Source organism: Dryas octopetala, chromosome 8 (assembly GCF_963921425.1).
Source record: "Dryas octopetala chromosome 8, drDryOcto1.1, whole genome shotgun sequence".
NCBI lineage: Eukaryota > Viridiplantae > Streptophyta > Magnoliopsida > Rosales > Rosaceae > Dryas > Dryas octopetala.
In genome coordinates this window covers 13575635-13602313 of record NC_141373.1, presented here as the reverse complement: position 1 = coordinate 13602313, position 26679 = coordinate 13575635, and the positions used below count along the sequence as shown (strand labels likewise).

At 37.9% G+C, this 26679-nt stretch overlaps 3 protein-coding genes and 1 pseudogene across 3 annotated transcripts; 3 read left to right on the top strand and 1 right to left on the bottom strand.

The window, feature by feature from the left end:
• The first annotated feature begins 3891 nt into the window (after positions 1-3891).
• On the top strand, positions 3892-6878 carry LOC147277412 (lectin protein kinase family protein). Its single transcript, XM_086255170.1, has one exon. It carries the CDS (start codon positions 3972-3974, stop codon positions 6492-6494), a length of 2523 nt encoding a protein of 840 aa, XP_086111296.1. The 5' UTR covers positions 3892-3971; the 3' UTR covers positions 6495-6878.
• Positions 6879-7615: 737 nt separating this feature from the next.
• Positions 7616-8080, bottom strand: LOC147277411 (uncharacterized). Its single transcript, XM_086255634.1, has one exon. The coding sequence runs from the start codon at positions 8078-8080 to the stop codon at positions 7616-7618; it is 465 nt and encodes a 154-aa protein (XP_086111760.1).
• Positions 8081-16958: 8878 nt separating this feature from the next.
• LOC147277410 (ferritin-like catalase Nec2) lies at positions 16959-18275 on the top strand. The gene is made up of 3 exons (XM_086254741.1): positions 16959-17316; positions 17411-17636; positions 17738-18275. The coding sequence occupies exons 1-3, from the start codon at positions 16985-16987 to the stop codon at positions 18110-18112; spliced, it is 933 nt and encodes a 310-aa protein (XP_086110867.1). The 5' UTR covers positions 16959-16984; the 3' UTR covers positions 18113-18275.
• Positions 18276-25388: 7113 nt separating this feature from the next.
• Positions 25389-26231, top strand: LOC147277409 (ferritin-like catalase Nec2 pseudogene; annotated as a pseudogene).
• The last annotated feature ends 448 nt before the right edge of the window (positions 26232-26679 follow it).

The window sequence follows — 26679 nt, the reverse complement described above, 5'->3', positions numbered from 1 at the left end:
ACCATCATGTCTTCTACAGTTTTCTTGGAAATATACATATATATATAATATTCCATTTTGTCTTCAATCAACACCAACAAGAAAACTTTGATTGTTCTCTAACTTTTGAGAGGGGTTAAACAAGCCCATCAAGCACGGTATGACACGACCACAATATGGGCCAAGCACTATACATGCACGAGTACGAAATGTGTTCGAACTAAGCATATGACTTGTTTAATATATTTTTCATTTCTAAAAAACTTTTTAACCAAAAAATTCAATATTTCAACAAAAAAATGTTAATATTTAATTGTAAAAAAGAAAAAAGAAAAAAAAACATAAACTAAGTTTCTTACCCGATAAATTTGAAGGAAGGAGGAAAAAAAAAAAAAAAAGCTCGTGGCCACAACTCGTTTAAGCCACGACATAGACATGTCATTAACACGACACAAGTATAAATTGAACACGTATTAAAATTAACATGCTAGTTTGTCCAAATTACTAATGCCTAATTAATAATCCTATGACTGGCTTGTTTGGGGGTGCTTGTAGGAAGCATTTCTTCTTAGTAGCATTTTTACTAAAAGCGCTTTTGTTAGAAATTTATAGGTTTTTTTGAAAAAAATTTAAGTGCTTCTTATTAATATACTTGGAAGCGCTTCCTAAAGAAAGACTTGGTAGGTGCTTCACCCAAAAGTGCTTTCAAATACTTTTAAAATTCAAAAGCGCTTTTTATTTTTTTTACCAAACATAAGAAAAAGCGTTTTTGACTATTTGAAAACATTTTTAAATCTTGTAAAAACACTGTCAAATAAACCAATCTTTTAACAATTAAGTACATTCGAATATGGGTTTCCTTGCATAAAAACCCATCTGATACGCACCTCCAAATGTGATCGATTGTTTTGAATACATAAAAATCAGATATTCTCGAAGTCAATATAAATTTTTCAATGGAAATTTAAGGAGGAAAATAGCAGCCAGAGACTTGTTTGCAAATTGCAATAAAGAGAGAAATGTTCGAGAAACGTTAGATACTGTTAGAAAATGGAATGTAGGTCCAATCCTGTGCATATACAAAGTCCATTCAGAATTCGGTCAAGGCCATGAACGACCCATTCTTACAATTCTTATTTGGTTAAATTACATTCGTGTCCCTATAATTTGATCATATTTTCATTTAAGCATCTGCAGTTATAAAAGTTATAAGAGTTAATTACAGCAGTGGTCCCTCAACTATTCTATGAGTGACACTTTGGTCCTCCAATTATTGTTTTAATTTTTAGGGTCCTCAAATTTTTCTATGAGTGACACTTTGGTCCATTTGGTAAAAATCATTAAATATTTCGTCAATATATAAAGGTTTTTTTTCCAACAGTGGTCTCTTAACTATTCTAAGAGTGATACTTTGGTTCTTCAATTAATTTTTTTAATTTCTAGGTCCTCAAACTTTTCCATCTATCTCACTTTGGTCCATTTCTGTAACTTTTATTAGTATTTCGTTTAAATTGCTGATGTGGCAATTGTGAGTCTTATAAATAAATATTTACATGGATAAAAACATTAAAAAAAAAATATCAAACTTTAAAAAGTAGTATTTAAAAACAATTATAAAAAAACCTAGAATCCTTTATATATTGACAGAATATTTAACCCTTTTACGGAATTGATTAAAGTGTTACTTGTGGCATAGTTTGAGGATCCTAGAAATAAAAAAAATAGTTGAAAGACTAAAGTATTACTTGTGAAATTGTTAAAGGACCGCCGCTGAAATTAACCCAAGCTATAATCATATATTGCAATTAAAGGTTCAACTCGGTCATTATTTATCTTTTTGAAATTTGATTATGAGGATTTGAATCTTTGGCTCATATTCTAATTCTAGTGCGTCAATTTCATATTCTAATTCTACTAGCCTTCTCTTGTGCGCAATTTCATAATGAGGATTTGAATCTTTGGCTCATATTCTAATTCTAACCACTGCGTCAAATTCGTAGTGCTTACGCAGCTAAGCATGAGAGGAATTTATTTGAAAATAGGATCAAACTATAATGACCAAAAATTTTAATACTCGTACCTTCCACATGTGATAAGGTTAGCCTTCTCTATATTACATAATTTACATTAGACGAAGTTGAGTATTTGGATGCATTTTATGTTGGGTGTTCGAACACTCCTTGCATGCATTTGAAAATTTGCAATGAGCATTCAAACGCTTTATGTAACTGTTAATTAGTTACACCTTTAGTTATATACCCAAACTTATAATAAAATAAGGGTTTTTTTATTAAAAAAAAAAATACACAGTTTAACTAACCAACAATTACATGAGTATTTCAATGTTGAACTTAAAATTGGACCGGGTTGAATCAGGTTTAAAACACAAGTTTTTAAAATCATTATGGAATGGGGTTTTTACTTACATTTGCTAAACTTTTTTAAAAGAAAACTACTCAAAACTCTATAACAAATTTTAAAGATATTTGTGATATATTTTTTTGAGGAAATTACAGTTTATAGATTTGGTCCATTTATTTTATACCTAATTCAATTTTGATCTACGATCTTTTTTAAGTTCTGTTTTGGTCTACTAATTGTTCAATAAGGGTCAAGATTTGTTTTTTCAAATTTGTCCCGCCTTTTACTCTATCAAATCTCAACCAAATTCAGCAAATATATACTTGTTTTTAAAAGAGGAAATTACAGATTTTGTCCACTTACTTCATAGCTAGTTCAGTTTTGGTCCATGATTTTTTTTTAAGTTCGGTTTTGGTTCACTTATTATCTAACTTGTTTGGTTTTGGTCCATTCCGTCTATTTTGAATGGATGCTGTTAATTTGAGGGACAAATATGTAATTTTCTCATAAGAAATTATAAAATAAAAACAAAACAAGTAAAAAAATTAAAACAAAACCAAAAAACCCCTTCCCAGCCCCATGCCTTTTCCGACCACCTCCACCCTTACCCAACGCATTCCCGGCCCCACCCCCTTGCCTGACAAATATGTAAGGTGCATCGACCATGGCAGTTCGTGCGGAAGGACTCTGGTGCTCAGGCTGGTCGGGCTAAGCAACGGAGAAAGCTCCGACGCAGGGGAGCTCGGCGTAGGCCTGGCTCTGGGCTCACGTAGCTGGGCTCTTGGCTGCGAGCTGGTCGGCGTAGGGACTTCTCTAAGGTGGCGCTCTACGATGAGATTGACTGGTGGCAGAGAAACTCTGGGGTAGCGCAACTGAGCTGCACGAGTCGAGTCAGATCGGGTACGATCGGGTTGGTGATCTTCTGGGTTTTGCGAGCTCTTTTTGGCAGCGACGATGGCAGCTCATGAGCTCTTTAATTATAGTTGTATATACACATATACATTTATGTTTTATTATAGTTGTAATGTTGTATATAATTTTAAAAGTTAATTACTTTATTATTTATGGTATTACATAGTTTACACTATTACTATTTACTAACATTATAATATTATATAATAACTTAATAAACATATTAATAATTTATTAGAGTAAACAAACGAAAAACTTATTAAATATGTTATGATTCTCAAATTGGACTTTGGGCGGGCCTAAACGGACCGGGCTTCAGACGGCCCATGAGCTTCAAGGGAATGGCCCAAACCAAACCCAAAAGACTTTCGGGCCGAGCCGGACCGGTCCAAATTTCGGGCCAAATCGGGCTTCGGGCCTTGGGCTTTTTGGTGAGGCCTAATTAATCCCTACTTTTTAGGCTATAAAAACTTAAAATAAAAATCCGCCTAAACTAAAGGGATTGATCGAAAATGTAATTTGGGTCCACTCCCAAGAGGACCAAAAGCAACCTCCCATTTCTGAATTCTGAGTCAAAGTCTTCCCTCCCTTGTTTTTTATTTGTCAAACGTCTTCCCTCGCTCACCCGTCTTTCGTCCTTCCTTCCTCCTTAAAACTTTTGAAACCCACCATATCTTCCTTCTTCACTTCTTCTCTGTACTCCACTTCTCACCCAAAAAATGAGAACCCAAATCCCAACTCTCCTCCTCTCTCTCTCCTCTCTCTTCTTCTTCATCTTCTCCACCACCACCATAACCATTTCATCGGCGGCCACAACCATCTCACCAGGCTCTTCTCTCTCCGCTTCCAACCCAAACCAGACCTGGACCTCCCCAAACTCCACCTTCTCTCTCGGCTTCATCCCCACCGACCCACCCACTTCCCCTCCCTCCTTCATCGCCGCCATCTCCTACTCCGGCGGCGTCCCCGTCTGGTCCGCTGGCTCCGCCGCCGCCGTTGACACCGGCGGCGCCCTCCACTTCCTCTCCTCCGGCACCCTCCGCCTCGTCAACGGCTCCGGCGCCACTCTCTGGGACTCCAACACCGCTAACCGCGGCGTCTCCTCCGCCCAACTCGACGAATCGGGCAACTTGGTGCTCCTGAACGGCACCGTTCCCGTCTGGTCCAGCTTCGACAACCCGACCGATTCGATCGTGCCGGAGCAGAACTTCACTGTGGGTAAGGTTTTGCGATCTGGGTTGTACTCCTTTAAGCTTGTTAAGAATGGAAATCTTACATTGTTGTGGAACAATACTATTGTGTATTGGAATCAAGGGTTGAACTCTTCCATTAATGACAATTTGACTTCACCTAGCATAGGATTGCAGCCTATTGGGATTTTGTCTATTTCTGATCCAAGCTTGTCTACTGCGGCTATTGTTGCTTATAGTAATGACTATGCTGAAGTGGGTGATGCTTTGAGGTTCTTGAAGCTAGGGAGTGATGGGAATTTGAGGATTTATAGCTCTCCTAGAGGTAGTGGGAGTAAAATTGAGAGATGGGCTGCTGTTACTGACCAGTGTCAGGTTTTCGGGTACTGTGGGGACATGGGAATTTGTACTTATAATGATTCGAATCCGGTATGTGGATGTCTGTCTCTCAATTTCGAGCTAGTTGATCCCATGGATAACAGGAAAGGGTGTAAGAGGAAGATGGAGATTGAGGATTGTCCTCAGACTGTGACTATGTTGGATTTGGAACATACTCGATTCTTGACATACCCGCCTGAGACGGAGTCACAGATTTTCTTTGTGGGTATATCAGCGTGTAGGTTAAATTGTCTTGTAAATAATGCTTGCGAGGCTTCGACATCCTTGTCCGATGGCACAGGGCTATGTTACTACAAGACGCCGGGTTATCTGAGTGGGTATCATAGTCCAGCTATGGCCAGCAGTTCGTATATCAAGGTTTGTGGACCGGTGATTCCAAATCCGTCGCCTTCATTGGAGAGTGCTGGCAAGAGAAAGGGTTGGAAGTTGCATCCTTGGATAGTGGCTGTTTTGGTTATTGCCTCCCTTTTGGGTTTGATTGCATTGGAGGGTGGTTTGTGGTGGTGGTTTTGCAGAAACAGTACCAAATATGGTGGATTGGCTGCCCAATATGCACTTCTTGAGTATGCTTCTGGTGCACCAGTTCAGTTCTTGTATAAGGAGCTCCAGCGCTCAACTAAGGGATTCAAGGAGAAGCTTGGGGAAGGTGGATTTGGGGCTGTTTATAAGGGCATTCTTGCTAATAGATCTGTTATTGCAGTGAAGCAACTTGAGGGGATTGAACAAGGGGAGAAGCAGTTTAGGATGGAGGTTGCAACAATTAGTAGCACCCATCATTTGAATCTGGTTAGGCTGGTTGGTTTTTGCTCTGAGGGGCGTCATAGGCTTTTGGTATACGAGTTCATGAAAAATGGGTCCCTTGATAATTTCCTTTTTGCAACAGAAGAGCAGTCGGGAAAATTGCTGAGTTGGGAGTATCGTTTCAACATTGCCCTTGGCACTGCAAGGGGAATCACATACCTTCATGAGGAGTGCCGAGAAATAATTGTGCATTGTGATATAAAACCAGAGAACATTCTCTTAGATGAGAATTACAATGCCAAAGTGTCAGATTTTGGGCTTGCAAAGCTCGTTAATCAAAAGGACCATAGGTACCGAACCTTGACGAGTGTTAGAGGGACTAGAGGATATTTGGGACCAGAATGGCTAGCAAATCTTCCAATAACTTCCAAATCTGATGTTTACAGTTTTGGTATGGTTTTGTTAGAGATAGTGAGTGGGAGAAGGAATTTTGAAGTTTCTGAAGAGACAAATAGAAAAAAGTTCTCTATATGGGCTTTTGAGGAATTTGAGAAGGGTAATATCAAGGGAATTCTTGATAAAAGGCTGGCTGACCAAGATGTTGATATGGATCAAGTGAAGAGAGCAATTCAGGTGACCTTCTGGTGCATACAGGAGCAACCATCTTATAGGCCAATGATGGGAAAAGTTGTACAGATGCTGGAAGGAATTACAGAGATTCAGAAACCCCCATCCCCAAGGGCTGCCATCGAAGGGTCTGTTATGAAGGCAAGCAGTGGTACCAGTGCTCTATCCACTGCTGCAAGCTCAGCCCCAGCTTCCTCCTCATTTTCATCGATGCAAACTACAGGAGTATCACCTTTAGTATCAGGGAGGAACGTGGAGAAGGCAACTACATCACTTATACAGTGAGGCCGGAGTTGAATCTCATTTCACACATATGATTTGCATGCAAGAACCGGTTTGGATTCTTAGTTCGTCGAATCCTATTCAATACAGCAAAACTAGGAGGTAATAGTCATCCATTCAAAAATAAGACAAGAATTTTTGTAAGATTTCTCGTAACAATTGTTTATAACTATATTATATGATGATTTCAAAGTACAGCTTTGCTTTTACACTCAAGCCAGTTTAAGATGAGATTGAGTTCATTCAAGGAATATGTAATTATGCCCCCAACAAGCAAACTGATTATTGTTATTTTCTTGAACCCTTGGGCCTGACTGATCTTCCAAAAACTGTATGCCCCACTTTTTCCCCAAGTAGTAATACCCTTGGGAATTACTTTTTTCCTTCTTTATTCTTTTGCCCGTATACAATTAAAAGTATTATGAATCCATCACATTTTAGTCATTCACTCTTGGATCTGTAATATATGTCTAAGATTACAAGAAAAGTAAAAACAAGCATATAAAAACCCAATTGAGGATCCAGATCTGATTAGTCTACATAATTATTTCCAACTTTCTGAAAAGCTAATGCACAGCTATGATTTATGATTTGGGTTAGTCTTTTGCTCTGGCAACTAGTCTTCTGCTACTTTCCAACCTTCCATGCTGCAAGCCTGCAATGTTATTATATATTCTGTCTTCTTTCCCTTTGACCTTTGTGTGAGAGAGAAAAAGAGAGATCAGAGAAGTGGAGCACTTGATTACTCAGAGTCATAGTGGTGGCACCCTGAGTTGAGCAGATAAGAAAAATAGCAAGAAAAGAAGAAAAAAGATGATTTAACTGGTCATCACCACAAAAGAAAATATCATTTCATCCAAGTCTGCCTTACAATTGTGATACTGCAATACATATAAAGAAAAGAAACTTGCCCAAAAGGAAAAAAGCAACTACTAAGGCTTAACAATACTAATAACATGAGCAAGACAGCTGGCAAGGAAGACCTTTCTAGAATTCACATACTTTGAAGCCATCTTACTGAATTACCCTGCCATAAGCCCAATACTAATATAACCATGACCCATCCTAAAGCCCAAATAACCAGGTATCTATCAATTACCCCCCGCCTGAAACATGGCATGTCCTCAGGCCAAAGAGAACTGGGGAAAGCGGACACGAATGTCATCTGCATCTTCCCATGTTGCATCATCATCTGGGAGGCCTGTCCATTTGATAAGTAGACGAACAACAGGTAAGTTTTGACGCTTAACAAGGCCTCGTTGCAGAATTTTCTCTGGAACCCACTGAGTCGTGCCTATGTCTGAGAGTGGAGGTAAAATGGTAGAAACGGCAGGAGTTGAACCCACTTTCTTTTTAAGCAAAGAAACATGAAAAACAGGATGCACTTTGGATTGGGGTGGCAACGCAAGCTTGTAAGCAACTGTACCAATCTTCTCAAGGACCTGGTATGGACCGTAATAGCGTGGCGACAACTTATGGCAATGACGCAAACTGACAGTCTGCTGCTGATATGGTTGCAAGCGCAAGTACACCCAATCCCCAAGTTCAAAGGTTCTCTCAGTACGCCTCTTATCAGCATTGGCTTTCATGCGAGTTTGAGCAACATGTAAATTAGTCTTGAGAAGATCTAAAACCTAGTCTCGATTGCGAAGCGCAGAATCAACCAATGCAACATTAGTGGTACCAGGTAGATAAGCACTGATAGTCGGAGGGGCGTACCCGTACAAGGCCTGGAAAGGCGTCATTTTGATTGCTGATTGGAAGGTGGTGTTGTACCACCATTCTGCCCATGGAAGAAACTTAACCCAACCAGATGGTTTCTCACCTGCAAAGCACCTTAAATAATGTTCAAGAGTCCGATTAAGAACCTCTGTCTGACCATCAGTCTGCGGATGATAAGCAGAGCTTTTACAGAGTTTGGTGCCTTGTAGCTTGAAGAAGGAGTCCCAGAAGGAGCTAAGAAAAACCGGATCCCAATCGCTTACTATTGACCGAGGCATGCCATGGAGGCGAAAAATTTCCTTGACAAACAAATCGGCTACTTGAGCTGCAGTAAACGGGTGGTGCAAAGGAATGAAATGCGCATATTTGGTGAGCCTATCCACAACAACCAAGATTACAGTTTTTGCAGCTGAGAGAGGGAGCCCGACTATAAAATCCAAGGAAATATCCATCCATGCGCCCTCAGGTATTGGTAATGGATTCAATAACCCAGGAGGATTAATGGCCTCATAGTTCTGCTGTTGGCAAGTAGAGCATTCAGCCACGAAGGTCTTTACTGCTTTCTTAATACCAGGCCACAAGAAGTTGCGGGTGAGACGCTTGTAAGTTCGCAAGAAACCTGAATGCCATGCAGTTGGAGAAGAATGAAACTCTGCTAATAATTTTTGCCGCCATTCTGAAGGGGGAACGAATATTCGACCTTTGTAATACAATAGATCATTTTGCAGAGTAAATCCGTGTTTTGTTGGTAAACCCATATGCAAATCAGCCATCACCTTGCTGCATTCAACATCCTGTGAGCATAGGCGTTGAATGTCTTGAATGCCATCGAAAATTGGGGTGGAGAGACCCATTAAAGAAAGAAGCTCAGATTGGCGCGAGAGAGCATCTGGTACTTTATTTTGAGGACCAGCTCGATACTCCACTGTGTAATTGTACCCCAAGAGTTTAAGTAACCATTTCTGCTGATGAGGGGTGGAAATTCTTTGATTCAAAAAATAACTGATAGCCTTGTGGTCTGTAATGATTTTGAATTTCTGACCCAGCAAATAGGGTCTCCATTTCTGCACGGCAAACACTACCGCCATCATTTCCTTATCATATACCGAGAGAGATAAATTTTTACCAGACAATGCCTTGCTTAAGTAAGCAATGGGATGCCCATCCTGCGTAAGAACAACCCCAATTCCACTGCCTGAAGCGTTACACTCTACTGCAAAAGACTTGGAGAAATCAGGAAGGGCCAAGACAGGGGTATGGGTGAGAGCATGTTTGAGCTTGTCAAAAGATTGTTCAGAGTCTAATGACCAACAAAATTGGCCCCGCTTCAACATATTAGTCAAAGGCCTGGAAAGCAAACCATAATTTTTCACAAATTTGCGGTAGTAGCCTGATAAGCCCAAGAAACCACGAAGTCCTTTGAGAGTGGTGGGTTTGGGCCAGTTACGAATACTTTCGATCTTAGAAGGATCCACTGCCACTCCAAGGGCAGATATGATATGACCTAAATACTCAACAGAATCAGAACCAAATATGCACTTGCTGCGCTTGACCTTCAAGATATGGTGGCGCAAAAGAGAGAAGACCTCAGAGAGGTGGTGCAAATGATCAGACATAGAGCGGCTGTAGACCAAAATGTCGTCGAAAAACACCAAAACAAAGCGGCGCAAGAGGGGCCTGAAAACGTCATTCATAAGTGACTGAAATGTTGATGGAGCATTAGTTAAGCCAAATGGCATAACTAAAAATTCATAATGGCCGTCATGAGTGCGAAATGCTGTTTTCTCAATGTCCGGCTCGTGCATTCGTATTTGGTGATATCCCGACCGCAAATCCAATTTGGAAAACACTGCAGCGCCATGAAGCTCATCAATAAGCTCATCAATGACCGGGATAGGAAAGCGGTCCTTGATAGTGACAGCGTTCAAAGCACGATAATCCACACACATTCGCCAACTTCCATCTTTTTTTCGGACTAACAAAACTGGAGAGGAATACGGGCTAGAACTTGGTCGGATTGCCCCACTATCAAGCATCTCTTTCACAATCTTCTCAATCTCGGTTTTCTGAAAATAAGGATACCTGTAGGGGCGAACATTTATTGGAAAGGTATTGGGAACTAATGGAATGCGATGATCCTGCAACCGTTGCGGGGGTAGTGAAGAAGGAACTTCAAAAACATCCTGATTTTGTTGTAACAGAGACAAAATGAGAGGATCTGTAGTGCCCACAGCTGCTGTGGAAACATCACCAACTAACATTAATTGGGCCATAAAACCCATTTTCTCACACTTCAACGAACGACTCATCGAATGCACTTGAACCACTTCAGTTGTAGCATTATTAACCCCAAATAATTGGCACTGGTTGCCATGGTGAAGGAAACGCATAGTTAATGTATCAAAGTTCCAGAGTATTTCACCCAGAGTAGCCAACCAAGAAGCACCTAAAATGACATCACAACCTGCCACTGCCAAAACAAAGAAATCGACCTGGAATTGATAATTTTGAACAGAAAATGGAACGTTCAAAATCTTACTTCTGGTAGAAAGTCGCACGCCATCAGCCACCAAAACTTGCAAAGCCCCATCAAGATGAACTGTAAAACCCAATTTCTTGGCAATGACTGGGTTCAGAAAATTATGACTAACCCCAGAATCAATTAAAATACTGATTGGAATACCCTGTACAGTACCCAACAAACGCATAGTGCGGGGTTGATGGCCCCCATTCAGCACCTGAATCACTGGGTCAGTGGGAAGAATGGTATCTGGCGGTGAGTCAGGCACCACATCCCCTGCTTCATGGAATACCTCCTCCTCAAGCTCCTCACTGTCACATTCAATTAAGAGGAGTTGAGGTCAATTACTGCAACGGTGGCCTGGACGGAAGGGAGCATCACAATGGAAACAAAGGTTTCGGGCACGACGATCCTGAACCTCTGCTGAAGTAAGGCGTCGTATTTGATTAGTAGCAGATGGAGGCAGTTGTGGTCAGTGTGGAGCTGGGGGGGCAGGCGCCCGTGGCGATGGGGGCATAGTGACAATAGGCCGAAGATTCGAAGGTGGAAAATAGGAACCAGTATCGGGCCGAAGAGCGAAATCAGTGGACCCCCGTGGGAGAGAACGCCGACCAATAGATTGGGCCAAGAGTTTGGCCTCTTGGATACGAGCCAACTCAAAGACAGATTGCAAAGTAGTGGGCCGGAAAGAGCGTACCTCATGGCGTAACTCGTCTTTAAGGCCACCAACAAAACAGCCGAGGAGAAGTTCATCAGACCAAGACGGTGCACGACAAGATAGGCGGAGAAACGCCGTAACGTACTCATCCACAGTGCCCGTTTGAGTGAGCTTGGCCACAGCAGCGTTAAGATCTAAGAAATCAGGCACGCCAAAACGCTGATAGAGCATAGCAGTGAAAGTAGTCCAACACGGACTAGGGAAACGGGCCTCATACCAATTCAGCCAGGCCAAAGCATCCCCATCAAGGTGGAGGGAAGCAATCGACACCTTTTGATCCTCCAAAACATTGTGAAACTTAAAGAAACAGTCAGCATTAGAGACCGAAGCCAACGGGTCATCCCCTGAGAAACGAGGCAATTCGAGCTTTAATGGTCGCATGGAGTTGTGAGGCGGGGGAGGAAAAGTGGCCAGAAGAAGAGAGGTGGGAGGAAGTGGTGGGTTGTATTGGTTGGTGTGGCTTGGAGAAGAGTATGGGGAAGGGGTTGGTGGTGGGTTGTACTGGTGGTTATGGGGGAAAGGTGGGGAATATGGGTGGGACGAGGTGGGTATGTAAATGGAAAGGGAAGGAGGCCCAGCGGAAGGCAAACTTGAAGGACGGCTAGGCGACGAGTCGGTGGAAAGAAAACCCAACCCGATAGGAGTGGCAGTGGGACCCGAGGAAGGAGGAAGCTGGGAAGGGAGGGGATGGGTCGGTGGAAGAGAACCAAAAATAGGAAGGGAAGCAGTGAGATCTGGTGGAGTGGAAGGTGGAGGACGGGAAACAGTGAAATCTGGTGGAATGGAAGGGTGAGGACCAATCTGGAGCTTCCCAAATTCCTCCAAAAGAGTTTTTTGAAAAGTAAGAAACTCACTACGAACAGTGGCCTTGAAATCATCTTGCTGGCTAATCAAGGATGAGATGACAGTGTGGATCTCATTGAATTTGGACTCCATAAGTGCATTTGAGAGGTCGACATCGGTGGACGTGGAGTCAAGAAGCCCTTGATTTTTTGATTTAGGACCCATATGCAGGTACTGGCTCTGATACCTATGGTGGCACCCTGAGTTGAGCAGATAAGAAAAATAGCAAGAAAAGAAGAAAAAGACGAAAAAAGATGATTTAACTGGTCATCACCACAAAAGAAAATATCATTTCATCCAAGTCTGCCTTGCAATTGTGATACTGCAATACATATAAAGAAAAGAAACTTGCCCAAAAGGAAAAAAGCAACTACTAAGGCTTAACAATACTAATAACGTGAGTAAGACAGCTGGCAAGGAAGACCTTTCTAGAATTCACATACTTTGAAGCCATCTTACTGAATTACCCTGCCATAAGCCCAATACTAATATAACCATGACCCATCCTAAAGCCCAAATAACCAGGTATCTATCACATAGTCATGGCCGGAGACATATCTTAGTTGAAATATTTACCGGGGGGGGGGGGGGGTGTATGAGAAGAACTTGCCTGCACCCCCGATGACACCAACTGGCATCCCCATCCCAGCCTCTCTCTCTATCTCTTTCCTCTCTCTCTTTCTCTCTCTTTTTCTTTCTCTCTCTCTCTCTCTCTCTCTCTCTCTCTCTCTTTTTCTTTCTCTCTTGTGATACCACCTGTCCCCTAACACGGGGCAGGTAAGTTATTTTCTTGTGGGAATTAATGGTGTTGGACTGTTTCAAAACACAAACTGCAACTTTCATTCTAGAAGAATGCCAGCAGCGAGTTAAGAGCGGTTGCGTGTTTCATACCAACTATCTTGATTTTTTTTTTAAAGGAAACTTGAATTTCCTAATATGTGTCACTTTGGAGTTTGGAAGCTACCTTTCCACAGCAATGGTGAAAACAGAAAGAGTGGCTCAAAATTGACCAACCTATTCTACTGAGTTGAACGGTTGAACCCATAATTTATTTTTTTCCCAACTCTATCCTTAAACAAATTTAAAGAAAAATGGCTATTTGGCACATTTATCATTCAGACTTTGCACTATGTGTGCAAATATCACTTTTGTTGGCCAATTGTCACCCATACTTTACAAATGGTGCTAATATGACACCTATCATTACATTCCATTCAATTTTCTATTAAGTCTAAAGATATTATCGTCAATTTATATATAACACATTTAAAAATACTTGCTTTTTTACTTGCCAAAAAGTTTCATACTCAATAAAATTATCGGCCTTTGCTTGTGTTCTTTACATGTCTACCCAATTACATTAACCACACCATCAGCTATCAGTATTCATGACTGGAGGGAAAGATGCATGCTGATCTTCAAGCACAAAAGATTAATATCGTAAACCTGTTAGTGTTTGAAAATACATTAAAATAATTATATTTCATTAGAAATATTTATTTTATAAACTAAAAAATTCTAGAATTAAAAATGATTAATCAAACTCCCACCTTCACACTTCTTAGCCACCACCGTTCCACCACCGTTGCAGTACTTCACAGCCACCACAACCACCATTTTTGGTTGATTAATATTTTTTTTATTTTTAATTGAAATGCAAAAATATATTTTTTCATTACAAAAATTATTTAGAAATGCATTTTCAATTTTCTAAAAAAAAAAAAATTAGTTTTTTAAAAATTCTGTTCAAGGACAAAATAGAAAGTTAAAAAAAAATTGGTTATTTTGTACATTTATCACCCAGACTTTGCACTATGTGTGCAAATAACACTCATAAATTTTTTTTTTTAACCAATTGCCACCCATAATGTGTCATATATATATATTATATAACACCCATCTATTATACATCATAGATGATGTATAATTTTAATTGAAATGCAAAAATATATTTTTTCATTACAAAAATTATTTAGAAATGCATTTTCAATTTTCTAAAAAAAAAAAATTAGTTTTTTAAAAATTCTGTTCAAGGACAAAATAGAAAGTTAAAAAAAATTGGTTATTTTGTACATTTATCACCCAGACTTTGCACTATGTGTGCAAATAACACTCATAAAATTTTTTTTTTAACCAATTGCCACCCATAATGTGTCATATATATATATATATATTATATAACACCCATCTATTATACATCATAGATGATCAAAATCTTAAAACTATGAAACATTAGCAGCGTGATCATAAAATTCTTACTCATCGAGTGCTTTAATTTTCTAGCTGAGTAGGGTCTTGTGCTGCTTTCCGAACATTCTTTTGTCTTATGAAATCCACATCTCATTGGTTGAAGTAAATATTCTTCAACAATACGTGGATGACTTGCCAACAAAAGTAACTTCGTCTCACCATCTATCATCTCCACCAGCACATAAATTTCACAACTCACATATTTATTGAAAACACTGACACCAAATGCATGCTCTCGATAGCTGAAACTTCCCCTAAGACGTGGGCCACCTAGTCCCCTCCTTTTGAAACCACCTTTTTTTCATAATTGCTTTTCTTTCCATTTTGTTGATGAGCATACGATCAACAACTAATCGTTTAACCATACTTCTCTTGTAGATTTGCAGTAGATAACAGCTTCAGAATCCCTAAAACTGGCTACCACCAGCTTATTTCGGACAAAGAAATGAAAGGTTCATCGACCAAAGAAAAATGTTCAATATCATCACATATTCCTAACACTGTAAAAGAAAAGAGTAGGATGTCAAATGACTCAGATCATGTAGGTGTAACATATGGTTTCCATATGGTAAAGGCCAATGTAATGGTGCAACCTAAAATGTGCACCACTCAGTCTCCTCCTTACCCAATTATTTCATTGTTGAGCACATGATCAATAAATAATTGTTTAGCCATATCGTTCGTGTAGTAGATAACAATCCGAGAATCTCTAACATTTGCTACCACTAGCTTATAATTTGACACTGGCATGGTGATTCATGAATAACATTGTCATAATTTCAATTGCAACCACTAACCCGCCAAAACCATCTATTTTTGGTTTCTCCATAAATCTATTATCGGTTATAAGATATCCTTAATTCCCTCATTGCATTCATTGTGTCTAATAAGGAAAAAAAAGGATATGTAATGATAGTGTTAAACACAACCCGGTTCCTATGAGGGACTTAATATTTGAGACACACATACAAGGGTTGGATTTATTTTAATAAATTATTAATTTTACAATCGTGTTCAATCCAACCATTAAATGTGTTATTCCTCACTTGTTCATCTTAAGAAACGGACCGATGTTAAACATATATATGAGATTGCAAGTATGCAATAATTCTATTGTTTGAATTAATAGCCATCAAATATGGTAAATATATAGTCCTACCTCATGCTCACCAATCTTTCTAGTCTTTGCAACAACATAGTCACACATAGCTTGTCTCTTTACATGCATTGACCTTTACCATGTGGGAACCATGTGTTACACTTACATAATTTGAGTCATTTGACATCTTACTCCTTTCTTTTCCAGAGTTAGGAATATATGATGATACTGAACATTTTTCTTTGGCCGATGAGCCTTTAATCTCTTTGTTTGAATTATATGATGATGAACCTTCTTTGCCCATGACCAATTCCAACCTTTTTTCATCGTCTTGTATAAAATTTCCTTGGAATCATTTATGAATGTTGCAGGATTCTAACTTTAAAGTCTGCATAAAAATTAGAAGCAAGTGAAGAAAGAATCTAGTGGGTGGGATGTGGAAATTAGGAATATTGAAATTTTAATTCGAGAGAAGTTTCCGGTGCTTGTATTATTGTTTGGTAAAACATTAAATTAAGTTTGCGATCAATTTGCAATGAAATTGATATAATTTATAGTTGAGCAACTTTTTTTAGCTTTTGGCGATCAATTTATATCAACTATAAATTGATATAATTTATAGTTGGTTATTAATTTATATGTTAGATGGTTTGACACTTAAGCTCACAAGTGATGGCTTACATCATTACCTTAGATATTAATGTTTCTAGAAGATGAGATCAAACCAGATCTACTACATCATATTTTCTACACCAGAAACTCTCTCTTCTCTCTCTGAACTTCTTTGTTCTTATTTTTGCGTAACTTGTATCTTTCATTAATATAAGTGTGTGAGATAACTTTTAAGCTTAGAATCAAATTCCAACATTTACCTGCACTCAAACAATCTCAAGAAAGAGTAGAAGAAGAGTTGCAGTAATGGTGAAGAACAGAGAGTGAGAGAATTCTACAGAATAGTGTCGCAGCTAGCTTGCTGCACTTTAATTGATACTTTTTGGATGTGTTCTGAATGATAGATTGTGAAGCTTAGGACAAGTTCCTAAGTCAACACCAAAACTAATCTTAGACAACGATGTGGCACGAGATCAACCATTCATTAGAAAAACAAGTGGACAATAACTTACCCACAACTTAAAACCAAAACAGTAAATTGAAACATCAAAATATCTATAAAAGTTGGCTCAAGCCATATTTGACGGAAAGTGAAGCATTAATATTTCAACAGATATTTTGGACTTAATTGCATGTCTATATATATATATATAGAAGCTTGGCAAATGCACAGTTCACAAATAGCAACACTTTTTTGATCAACTAGTTTGGTTGCATATATCATATATATGAAAGCAATGGCTATAACTTCAGCGTCTTATTTCAAAGCCTTTGTTTTTATTCTTGCACTGGAAAATCTCTGCAGCCTTGGTTCTCCTGCTAACTGCGGACCCATTGAAGCCAATGACACTGAGCGGATTCAATTTGCTTTGAACTTGGAATTCTTGGAGGCTGAGTTTTTTCTGCAGGGTGCTCTTGGCAAAGGGCTCGATCAAATCAGTCCAGAGTTGACCAAAGGCGGTCCTCCTCCCATTGGACCTCAGAAGGCCAATTTCGACGACGACCCTTTTGTTCTTCTCATCTTCCAAGAATTCGCTTACCAAGAAGTTGGTCATCTCAGGTATGTGAATATATAATTATATATACATTCATGATCCATCAACTACTTCACGTACATATACATTTTTTGAAGTTTTATGTGCATGAATTTTCAGAGCAATTACTACAACAGTAGGAGGATTCCCAAGGCCTCTGTTAGACCTGAGCCGTCAGAATTGGGCAAAACTATTTGACCAAGCACTGGGTTTCAACCTGAAACCTCCTTTTGATCCGTATGCAAACTCACTCAATTATCTGTTAGCATCTTATGCCATCCCTTATGTGGGACTAGTAGGCTATGTTGACACCATTCCAAACCTTAAATCCTCTACTAATCGCAGAGTAAGAACTAATTAATCAGTTTGATTAATTTCTTGATTATATATACATATTATGTGGGTCATGTTTAATGACTGGCTGATTTCTTCCACCACTTGAATTAGTTGGTTGCATCACTATTGGGTGTTGAGTCTGGACAAGATGCAGTGATACGTACAAAACTGAGTGAGAGAGCCAACCACACAGTGATGCCATACAACCTCACAGTGGCTGATTTCACCAACCTTATTTCTGCGCTTAGGAACAGGCTTGCCATGTGTGGTAACAAAGACGAAGGCATCATAGTCCCCGAGACGCTTGGGGCGGAGAACATGACCACCTCTAACTTGCTGTCAGCAGATGTGAATTCGCGTTCGTATTCAAGAGGAGCAACTGAGATCTTGAGGATTGTATATGCAACTGCCAATCAATCCCTTCCCGGCGGATTCTTCCCCAAAGGTGCAAATGGCAACATTGCAAGGCGCTTCCTTACCAGCTAGCTAGCTACTGCTAGCTGCTGCTGTATTTTGTATAAGCCTAGCTTGCCAATCACTACCACATTTATGTACTTAATTTTCTCTGAGCTAGCTCCTACCAAATAATAACTGAGGCTGCAGACACATATATATGTACTTGGCCATCAATCTTAATAACAATAATATTAGAGGCACCAGTTAATAATGTCCTCATTCTGAATCGAATACTTGGTGTAATGGTGTTCATTTTCAATTTAAGCCCCAAGTTCTTTTGCTTTGGTTCCCTTTGAGTATGTATAATTAAGTAACAGAGAGTTTGTATTAGTAAAGCCTAGTTTCTGAAAATATACATAAAAATAAAACAATAAGAAGACATCAGTTGTTGGGTAACCCAGTTGGTAAGACCGTAGAATTACCCACAATGCACTCAAGTTCAATCTCCACTCTCTCCAACTAAAAAAAAAAACGATAAGAAGGCAGAGTGGAGGACTAACACTACTACAAGTTACAGCTATTAAAAAGGCAGAGGCAGTGAAAGAATGAGAGCCTCAGCTCCAAACAAGAATGAGGCAGGGACACCGACACATATATTTCTAATTTTGTTCCGACCTAATCCGATCATTAGACTAAATATACTTACATATAAGGATTATTCATCTTTACAAGTTTGAAAAAAATTTAAGTGAACCATCATACCACGTTATTATCATGGTCCATGCTAATAACAAAACAAAACGAAAAATTAAGGTGACGAGGCAGGTCCATGCTACCTCCACGTGTACTATGTATATGATGCGCACAGGCTTATTCATCATATCTCTAAGGTTGAAAATAAGGCGTTCTTCCGTACAATTTTCCAGTCCCCACCTCCTGCGGTTCTCCAATCACTGCCTGTCTCCGGCAGGCAGGCGATCAAATCCTGGTGATCACATTGCCTTTTCTTTTTTTCTACCATGGAGGTCGTTTATGTATTTGCAGACCATATATGTATATCCATGCGTATATAATGTATTATGTATATCAGTACATGGGAAATGGAAATAATTAATATACATGTATAACTTGTATATATATATGGCGTTTCTTAATTTTTGTACATTCTTCTGTTTCAGTTACTATTTGGATGATATTCTTCTAATATTTGATTTATTAATTTGTACTTGCTACGTGTTCCTTGTTCCTTACAGCGCTGTAAACACCATCATTGTTTTTGGGCTTAATTATTGATTTACCACCCAAAATTATAACTCATTCCCACTTTACCACCTGAAAGTTTTTTTGTCCCAGATTACCACCTGTAATTTACATCCGTGTCCCATTTTACCTTGTTCCGTCAACAATTCCGTTAATGCTGACGTGGCGCGCTGGATGTGCGCCACGTGTCACATCTTTTTTGTATTTTTTGATTTTTTTGATTTTTCTATTTTTATAAACTTTGAAAATTAATTAATAGCTCCGAACTTAGAAAAATACACGGAAAATTCCTACCGACTTGTCTTAACTAGTACTAATTTAATATGGGGTAAAAATGCCAATTTTCCCTCTAAAAATTTCCAAAAAATTTGGAAAGTCCAAATTTATTTCTAGAAAATTAAAATACTCTAGGCTCTTTGAAAATTCATAGAATAATCTCCCGAACTCCAAAAAATATGAGGTCTGCACCGTTAGTCTTCTAAAAACTAACAATACCTTTTTTGTGAACACTTGCTACCCAAAAGACCTCTCGGTCTTAGAGAAAAATAAAATTCCCTATAAAATAAATTCTAGAAAAATTCTAAAATTTCTGTAAAGTCTCGAAATAATTCTCTAAAACAAGCTTTTGGTAATTTTTCAAAATATTTTTGAGAATTTGTCCAAGAGTTTACGAAAATTCTAGAATTTTTTCTAGAATTTATTTAATAGAGGAAAATTTATTTTAATTTTTTAGAAATAAATTTGGACTTTCTAATTTTTTTGAAAATTTTTAGAGAGCAAATTGGTAATTTAACCTTATAGTAAATTAGTGCTAATCAAGACGAGTCCGTAGGAATTTTTCGTGTATTTTTCTGAGTTCGGAGCTATTTTTAATTAATTTTCAAAGTTTATAAAAAAAATAAAAAAATTCGAAAAAAAAAAGATGTGACACGTGGCGCACATCTAGCGCGCCACGTCAGCATTAACGGCCAGATCGTCAGCATTAACGGAATTGTTGACGGAACAAGGTAAAATGGGACACGGATGTAAGTTACAGGTGGTAATCTGGGACAAAAAAACTTTCAGGTGGTAAAGTGGGAATGAGTTACAGTTTTGGGTGGTAAATCGATAATTAAGCCTTTTTTTTGTTCTATAATTTGAAATGAATTTTGCTAAATTTTGTCCTTTTATTTCTCCAATTTTTGTTATTTTTTGTTTTTTTTTTTTTTATAAAGTTCTGCATTATTACTTACTTCATAGCAGATAATGCAATAAAGTGTATTTCATTGATGTTAATTAAATTGTTAGTGTTTTCTTCAGTTTGGTCGGTTTTGTATCTTTAATTGGGGATTAATTAGAGAATTACATAGATACTCTTGAAAGAGATTGGCAGCAGGCTTGCATGCGTTACAAGTAATTAAGTATGGTACTTTACTGTCAAGTGTCTTTTAACTAGATTAAAAAGTAAGACAAAAAAAAAAAGGTCAAGTGACTTTTGCTTATGCATTTTAGTTATAACTGTCATCTGTTTTCATTGAAGTGATCATATGGCAAAGCTCGATTCATTGAGCTAGCGTGGCCAGCCCTTGGGATAGGTCAAGGAGGCGGCTGCCATATGTCACAAAATTTTCACCATTGGGTAATTTTTGTTCAACTATGCATGTATCATCTTAACTTCTTAAGAAAAAAATAAAATAAAATAATGTTTACTTAAACCCCAAATAAGCAACCTAACTTCGAATAGTATGATCTTTAATTAGTGAACTGTGATTAACAATGTACAACTAAGTTCGTTGTATTATAACTTTTAGGCCAAATGATATTTTTTGTCCCTAAACTTTCATGAAATTTTCACTTTGATCTTATTCTTTTAATTTTAACAATTTTAGTCTTGTATTATATTAATTTTCAATACGATAAGAATTAAGTCCAATTTATTAGCACCGTTCAAATTGTTGATGGAAAATTTGACAAGCTTTGCATTTGATTGATATTTCGGACATTTTACTCCACCTGAATGCCTATATATAAGACCTTACGTACTTGCCATTGAATACAATCGTTTTAGAAAAATAGAGGGTTTCAATGCCAAACAAAATTATGCTAAACTATAGTAATAATACTGAATTTTATATTTTTGAGCTTTTGTAACAATTTCTTGCAATCCTATTACGTAAACAAATTTTAATAAAGTTGCAAAAGGCCAGTACAAATTTTCAAATGTTAAACAGTTGTGGGTAGCCCAGTTGGAAGAGCTAGTCGTGGAATTACCCATTAATTCTGCACCCAAGTTCAATTCCCCCTCCCCTAAAAAAAAAATAAAAAACTAAAAAAAAAACTTTCAAATGTTAAATCAACTCATGTTTTAAATCTATATCTATCTAGTCCATATATCTATCTAGTCCATATATCTAGTCCATATATGAACTCTTCCATTAATGACAATTTGACTTCACCTAGCATAGGATTGCAGCCTATTGGGATTTTGTCTATTTCTGATCCAAGCTTGTCTACTGCGGCTATTGTTGCTTATAGTAATGACTATGCTGAAGTGGGTGATGCTTTGAGGTTCTTGAAGCTAGGGAGTGATGGGAATTTGAGGATTTATAGCTCTCCTAGAGGTAGTGGGAGTAAAATTGAGAGATGGGCTGCTGTTACTGACCAGTGTCAGGTTTTCGGGTACTGTGGGGACATGGGAATTTGTACTTATAATGATTCGAATCCGGTATGTGGATGTCTGTCTCTCAATTTCGAGCTAGTTGATCCCATGGATAGCAGGAAAGGGTGTAAGAGGAAGATGGAGATTGAGGATTGTCCTCAGACTGTGACTATGTTGGATTTGGAACATACTCGATTCTTGACATACCCGCCTGAGACGGAGTCACAGATTTTCTTTGTGGGTATATCAGCGTGTAGGTTACAAGAAAAGTAAAAACAAGCATATAAAAACCCAATTGAGGATCCAGATCTGATTAGTCTACATAATTATTTCCAACTTTCTGAAAAGCTAATGCACAGCTATGATTTATGATTTGGGTTAATCTTTTGCTCTGGCAACTAGTCTTCTGCTACTTTCCAACCTTGCATGCTGCAAGCCTGCAATGTTATTATATATTCTGTCTTCTTTCCCTTTGACCTTTGTGTGAGAGAGAAAAAGAGAGATATGATTTATGATTTGGGTTAGTCTTTTGCTCTGGCAACTAGTCTTCTGCTACTTTCCAACCTTGCATTCTGCAAGCCTGCAATGTTATTATATATTCTGTCTTCTTTCCCTTTGACCTTTGTGTGAGAGAGAAAAAGAGAGATCAGAGAAGTGGAGCACTTGATTACTCAGAGTCATAGTCATGGAGACATATCTTAGTTGAAATATTTACGGCGGGGGGGGGGGGGGTTATGAGAAGAACTTGCCTGCACCCCCCCGATGACACCAGCTGACATCCCCATCCCAGCCTCTCTCTCTCTCTCTATCTCTCTCCTCTCTCTCTTTTTCTTTCTCTCTCTCTTTTTCTTTCTCTCTTGTGATACCACCTGTCCCCTAACACGGGGCAGGTAAGTTATTTTCTTGTGGGAATTAATGGTGTTGGACTGCTTCAAAACACAAACTGCAACTTTCATTCTAGAAGAATGCCAGCAGCGAGTTAAGATTGCGTGTTTCATACCAACTATCTTGATTTTTTTTTAAAGGAAACTTGAATTTCCTAATATGTGTCACTTTGGAGTTTGGAAGCTACCTTTCCACAGCAATGGTGAAAACAGAAAGAGTGGCTCAAAATTGACCAACCTATTCTACTGAGTTGAAACGGTTGAACCCATAATTTATTTTTTTCCCAACTCTATCCTTAAACAAATTTAAAGAAAAATGGCTATTTGGCACATTTATCATTCAGACTTTGCACTATGTGTGCAAATATCACTTTTTTTGGCCAATTGTCACCCATACTTTACAAAGGGTGCTAATATGACACCTATCATTACATTCCATTCAATTTTCTATTAAGTCTAAAGATATTATCGTCAATTTATATATAACACATTTAAAAATACTTGCTTTTTTACTTGCCAAAAAGTTTCATACTCAATAAAATTATCGGCCTTTGCTTGTGTTCTTTACAGGTCTACCCAATTACATTAACCACACCATCAGCTATCAGTATTCATGACTGGAGGGAAAGATGCATGCTGATCTTCAAGCACAAAAGATTAATATCGTAAACCTGTTAGTGTTTGAAAATACATTAAAATAATTATATTTCATTAGAAATATTTATTTTATAAACTAAAAAATTCTAGAATTAAAAATGATTAATCAAACTCCCACCTTCACACTTCTTAGCCACCACCGGTCCACCACCGTTGCAGTAGTACTTCACAGCCACCACAACCACCATTTTTGGTTGATTAATATTTTTTTTATTTTTAATTGAAATGCAAAAATATATATTTTCATTACAAAAATTATTTAGAAATGCATTTTCAATTTTCTCAAAAAAATTAGCTTTTTAAAATTTTGTTCAAGGACAAAATGGAAAGTAATAAAAAATAGTTATTTTGTACATTTACCACCTAGACTTTGCACCATGTGTGCAAATAACTCATAAAATTTTTTTTGACCAATTGCCAACCATAATGTGTCATATATATATATATATATATATATATATAACATCCATCTATTATACATCATAGATGATCAAAATCTTACAACTATGAAACATTAGCAGCGTGACCATAAAATTGTTACTCATCGAGTGCTTTTTCTAGCTGAGTAGGGTCTTGTGCTGCTTTCCGAACATTCTTTTGTCTAATGAAATCCACATCTCATTGGTTGAAGTAAATATTCTTCAACAGTACGTGGATGACTTGCCAACAAAAGCAACTTCGTCTCACTATCTATCATCTCCACCGACACATAAATTTTACAATCGATCCTCGATCCAATTTTGACAGAAAATATCTTTTTTTATTTTGCTTTATGCTTTAACTTAGGGTTTATTTTATATTTAGTACCTAAATTTTGACTCTTGTTTTAATATGGTACCTAAACTTTTATTTGTCCCAATTGAGTACCTAAACTTTTATTTTGTATCTAATAGGTATCAAAATGAATTTTTGTTAAAATTGTCAATAAAAATTAGGGGCAATATAGTCAAAGTATATTTTAATTATTTTCTTTATATGTTTAAAATTATTAAAAAAAAAACACACAACAAACAAAAAAAATTAAAAATTAAAAATTAAATATAAATTTTTTGAAGTGACTATATTGCCCCTAACTTTTGTTGACAATTTTAACAGAAATTCATTTTGGTATCTATTAGACACAAAATAAAAGTTTAAGTACTCAATTGGGACAAATAAAAGTTTAGGTACCACATTAAGACAATGGTCAAAGTTCAGGTACTAAATATGAAAAAAACCATTTAACTTAATTGTTATGGCTTATATGTTAGATGGTTTGACACTTAAACTCACAATTAATGGCTGAGATTATTACCTTAGATATTTATGTTTCTAAAATACTTTATGTAACTTATTAAATATCATAAGAAGATGAGATCAAACCAGATCTACTATATCATATTTTATATACCAGAAAGTCTCTCTTCTCTCTCTGAACTTCTTTGTTCTTATTTTTGCCTAACTTGTATCTTTTATTAATATAAGTGTGTTAGATTACTTGTAAGCTTAGAATCAAATTCCAACATTTACCTGCACTCAAACAATCTCAAGAAAGAGTAGAAGAAGAGTTGCAGTAAAGGTGAAGAACAGAGAGTGAGAGAATTCTACAGAAAGTGTCGCAGCTAGCTTGCTGCACTTTAATTGATATTTTTTAGATGTGTTCTGAATGATAGATTATGAAGCTTAGGACAAGTTCCTAAGTCAACACCAAAACTAATCTTAGACATGGCACAAGATCAACCATTCCTTAGAAAAACAAGTGGACAATAACTTACCCACAACTTAAAACCAAAACAGTAAATTGAGACATCAAAATATCTGTAAAAGTTGGCTCAAGCCATATTTGACTGAAAGTGAGGCATTAATTTAAACAGATATTTTTGGACTTAATTGCATGTCTATATATACAAGCTTGGCAATGCACAGTTCACAAATAGCAACACTTTTTTGATCAACTAGTTTGGTTGCATATATCATATATATGAAAGCAATGGCTATAACTTCAGCGTCTTATTTCAAAGCCTTTGTTTTTATTCTTGCACTGGAAAATCTCTGCAGCCTTGGTTCTCCTGCTAACTGCGGACCCATTGAAGCCAATGACACTGAGCGGATTCAATTTGCTTTGAACTTGGAATTCTTGGAGGCTGAGTTTTTTCTGCAGGGTGCTCTTGGCAAAGGGCTCGATCAAATCAGTCCAGAGTTGACCAAAGGCGGTCCTCCTCCCATTGGACCTCAGAAGGCCAATTTCGACGACGACCCTTTTGTTCTTCTCATCTTCCAAGAATTCGCTTACCAAGAAGTTGGTCATCTCAGGTATGTGAATATATAATTATATATACATTCATGATCCATCAACTACTTCACGTACATATACATTTTTTGAAGTTTTATATGTACATGAATTTTCAGAGCAATTACTACAACAGTAGGAGGATTCCCAAGGCCTCTGTTAGACCTGAGCCGTCAGAATTGGGCAAAACTATTTGACCAAGCACTGGGTTTCAACCTGAAACCTCCTTTTGATCCGTATGCAAACTCACTCAATTATCTGTTAGCATCCTATGCCATCCCTTATGTGGGACTAGTAGGCTATGTTGACACCATTCCAAACCTTAAATCCTCTACTAATCGCAGAGTAAGAACTAATTAATCAGTTTGATTAATTTCTTGATTATGTATATATTGCATGGGTCATGTTTAATTACTGGCTGATTTCTTCCACCACTTGAATTAGTTGGTTGCATCACTATTGGGTGTTGAGTGGGTGTTGAGTCTGGACAAGATGCAGTGATACGTACAAAACTGAGTGAGAGAGCCAACCACACAGTGATGCCATACAACCTCACAGTGGCTGATTTCACCAACCTTATTTCTGCGCTTAGGAACAGGCTTGCCATGTGTGGTAACAAAGACGAAGGCATCATAGTCCCCGAGACGCTTGGGGCGGAGAACAAGACCACCTCTAACTTGCTGTCAGCAGATGTGAATTCGCGTTCGTATTCAAGAGGAGCAACTGAGATCTTGAGGATTGTATATGCAACTGCCAACCAATCCCTTCCCGGCGGATTCTTCCCCAAAGGTGCAAATGGCAACATTGCAAGGCGCTTCCTTACCAGCTAGCTGGCTACTGCTAGCTGCTGCTGTATTTTGTATAAGCCTAGCTTGCCAATCACTACCACATTTATGCACTAAATTTTCTCTGAGCTAGCTCCTACCAAATAATAACGAAGGCTGCAGAC

Bases quoted from the DNA above. Each gene is read 5' to 3' on its own strand.
- LOC147277411 (XM_086255634.1), bottom strand. From the start codon at position 8,080: ATGAAAGCCAATGCTGATAAGAGGCGTACTGAGAGAACCTTTGAACTT.
- LOC147277412 (XM_086255170.1), top strand. From the start codon at position 3,972: ATGAGAACCCAAATCCCAACTCTCCTCCTCTCTCTCTCCTCTCTCTTC.
- LOC147277410 (XM_086254741.1), top strand. From the start codon at position 16,985: ATGAAAGCAATGGCTATAACTTCAGCGTCTTATTTCAAAGCCTTTGTT. The intron at 17,317-17,410 runs GTATGTGAATAT...ATGAATTTTCAG, and splicing joins CAAGAAGTTGGTCATCTCAG to AGCAATTACTACAACAGTAG. The intron at 17,637-17,737 runs GTAAGAACTAAT...CACTTGAATTAG, and splicing joins AATCCTCTACTAATCGCAGA to TTGGTTGCATCACTATTGGG.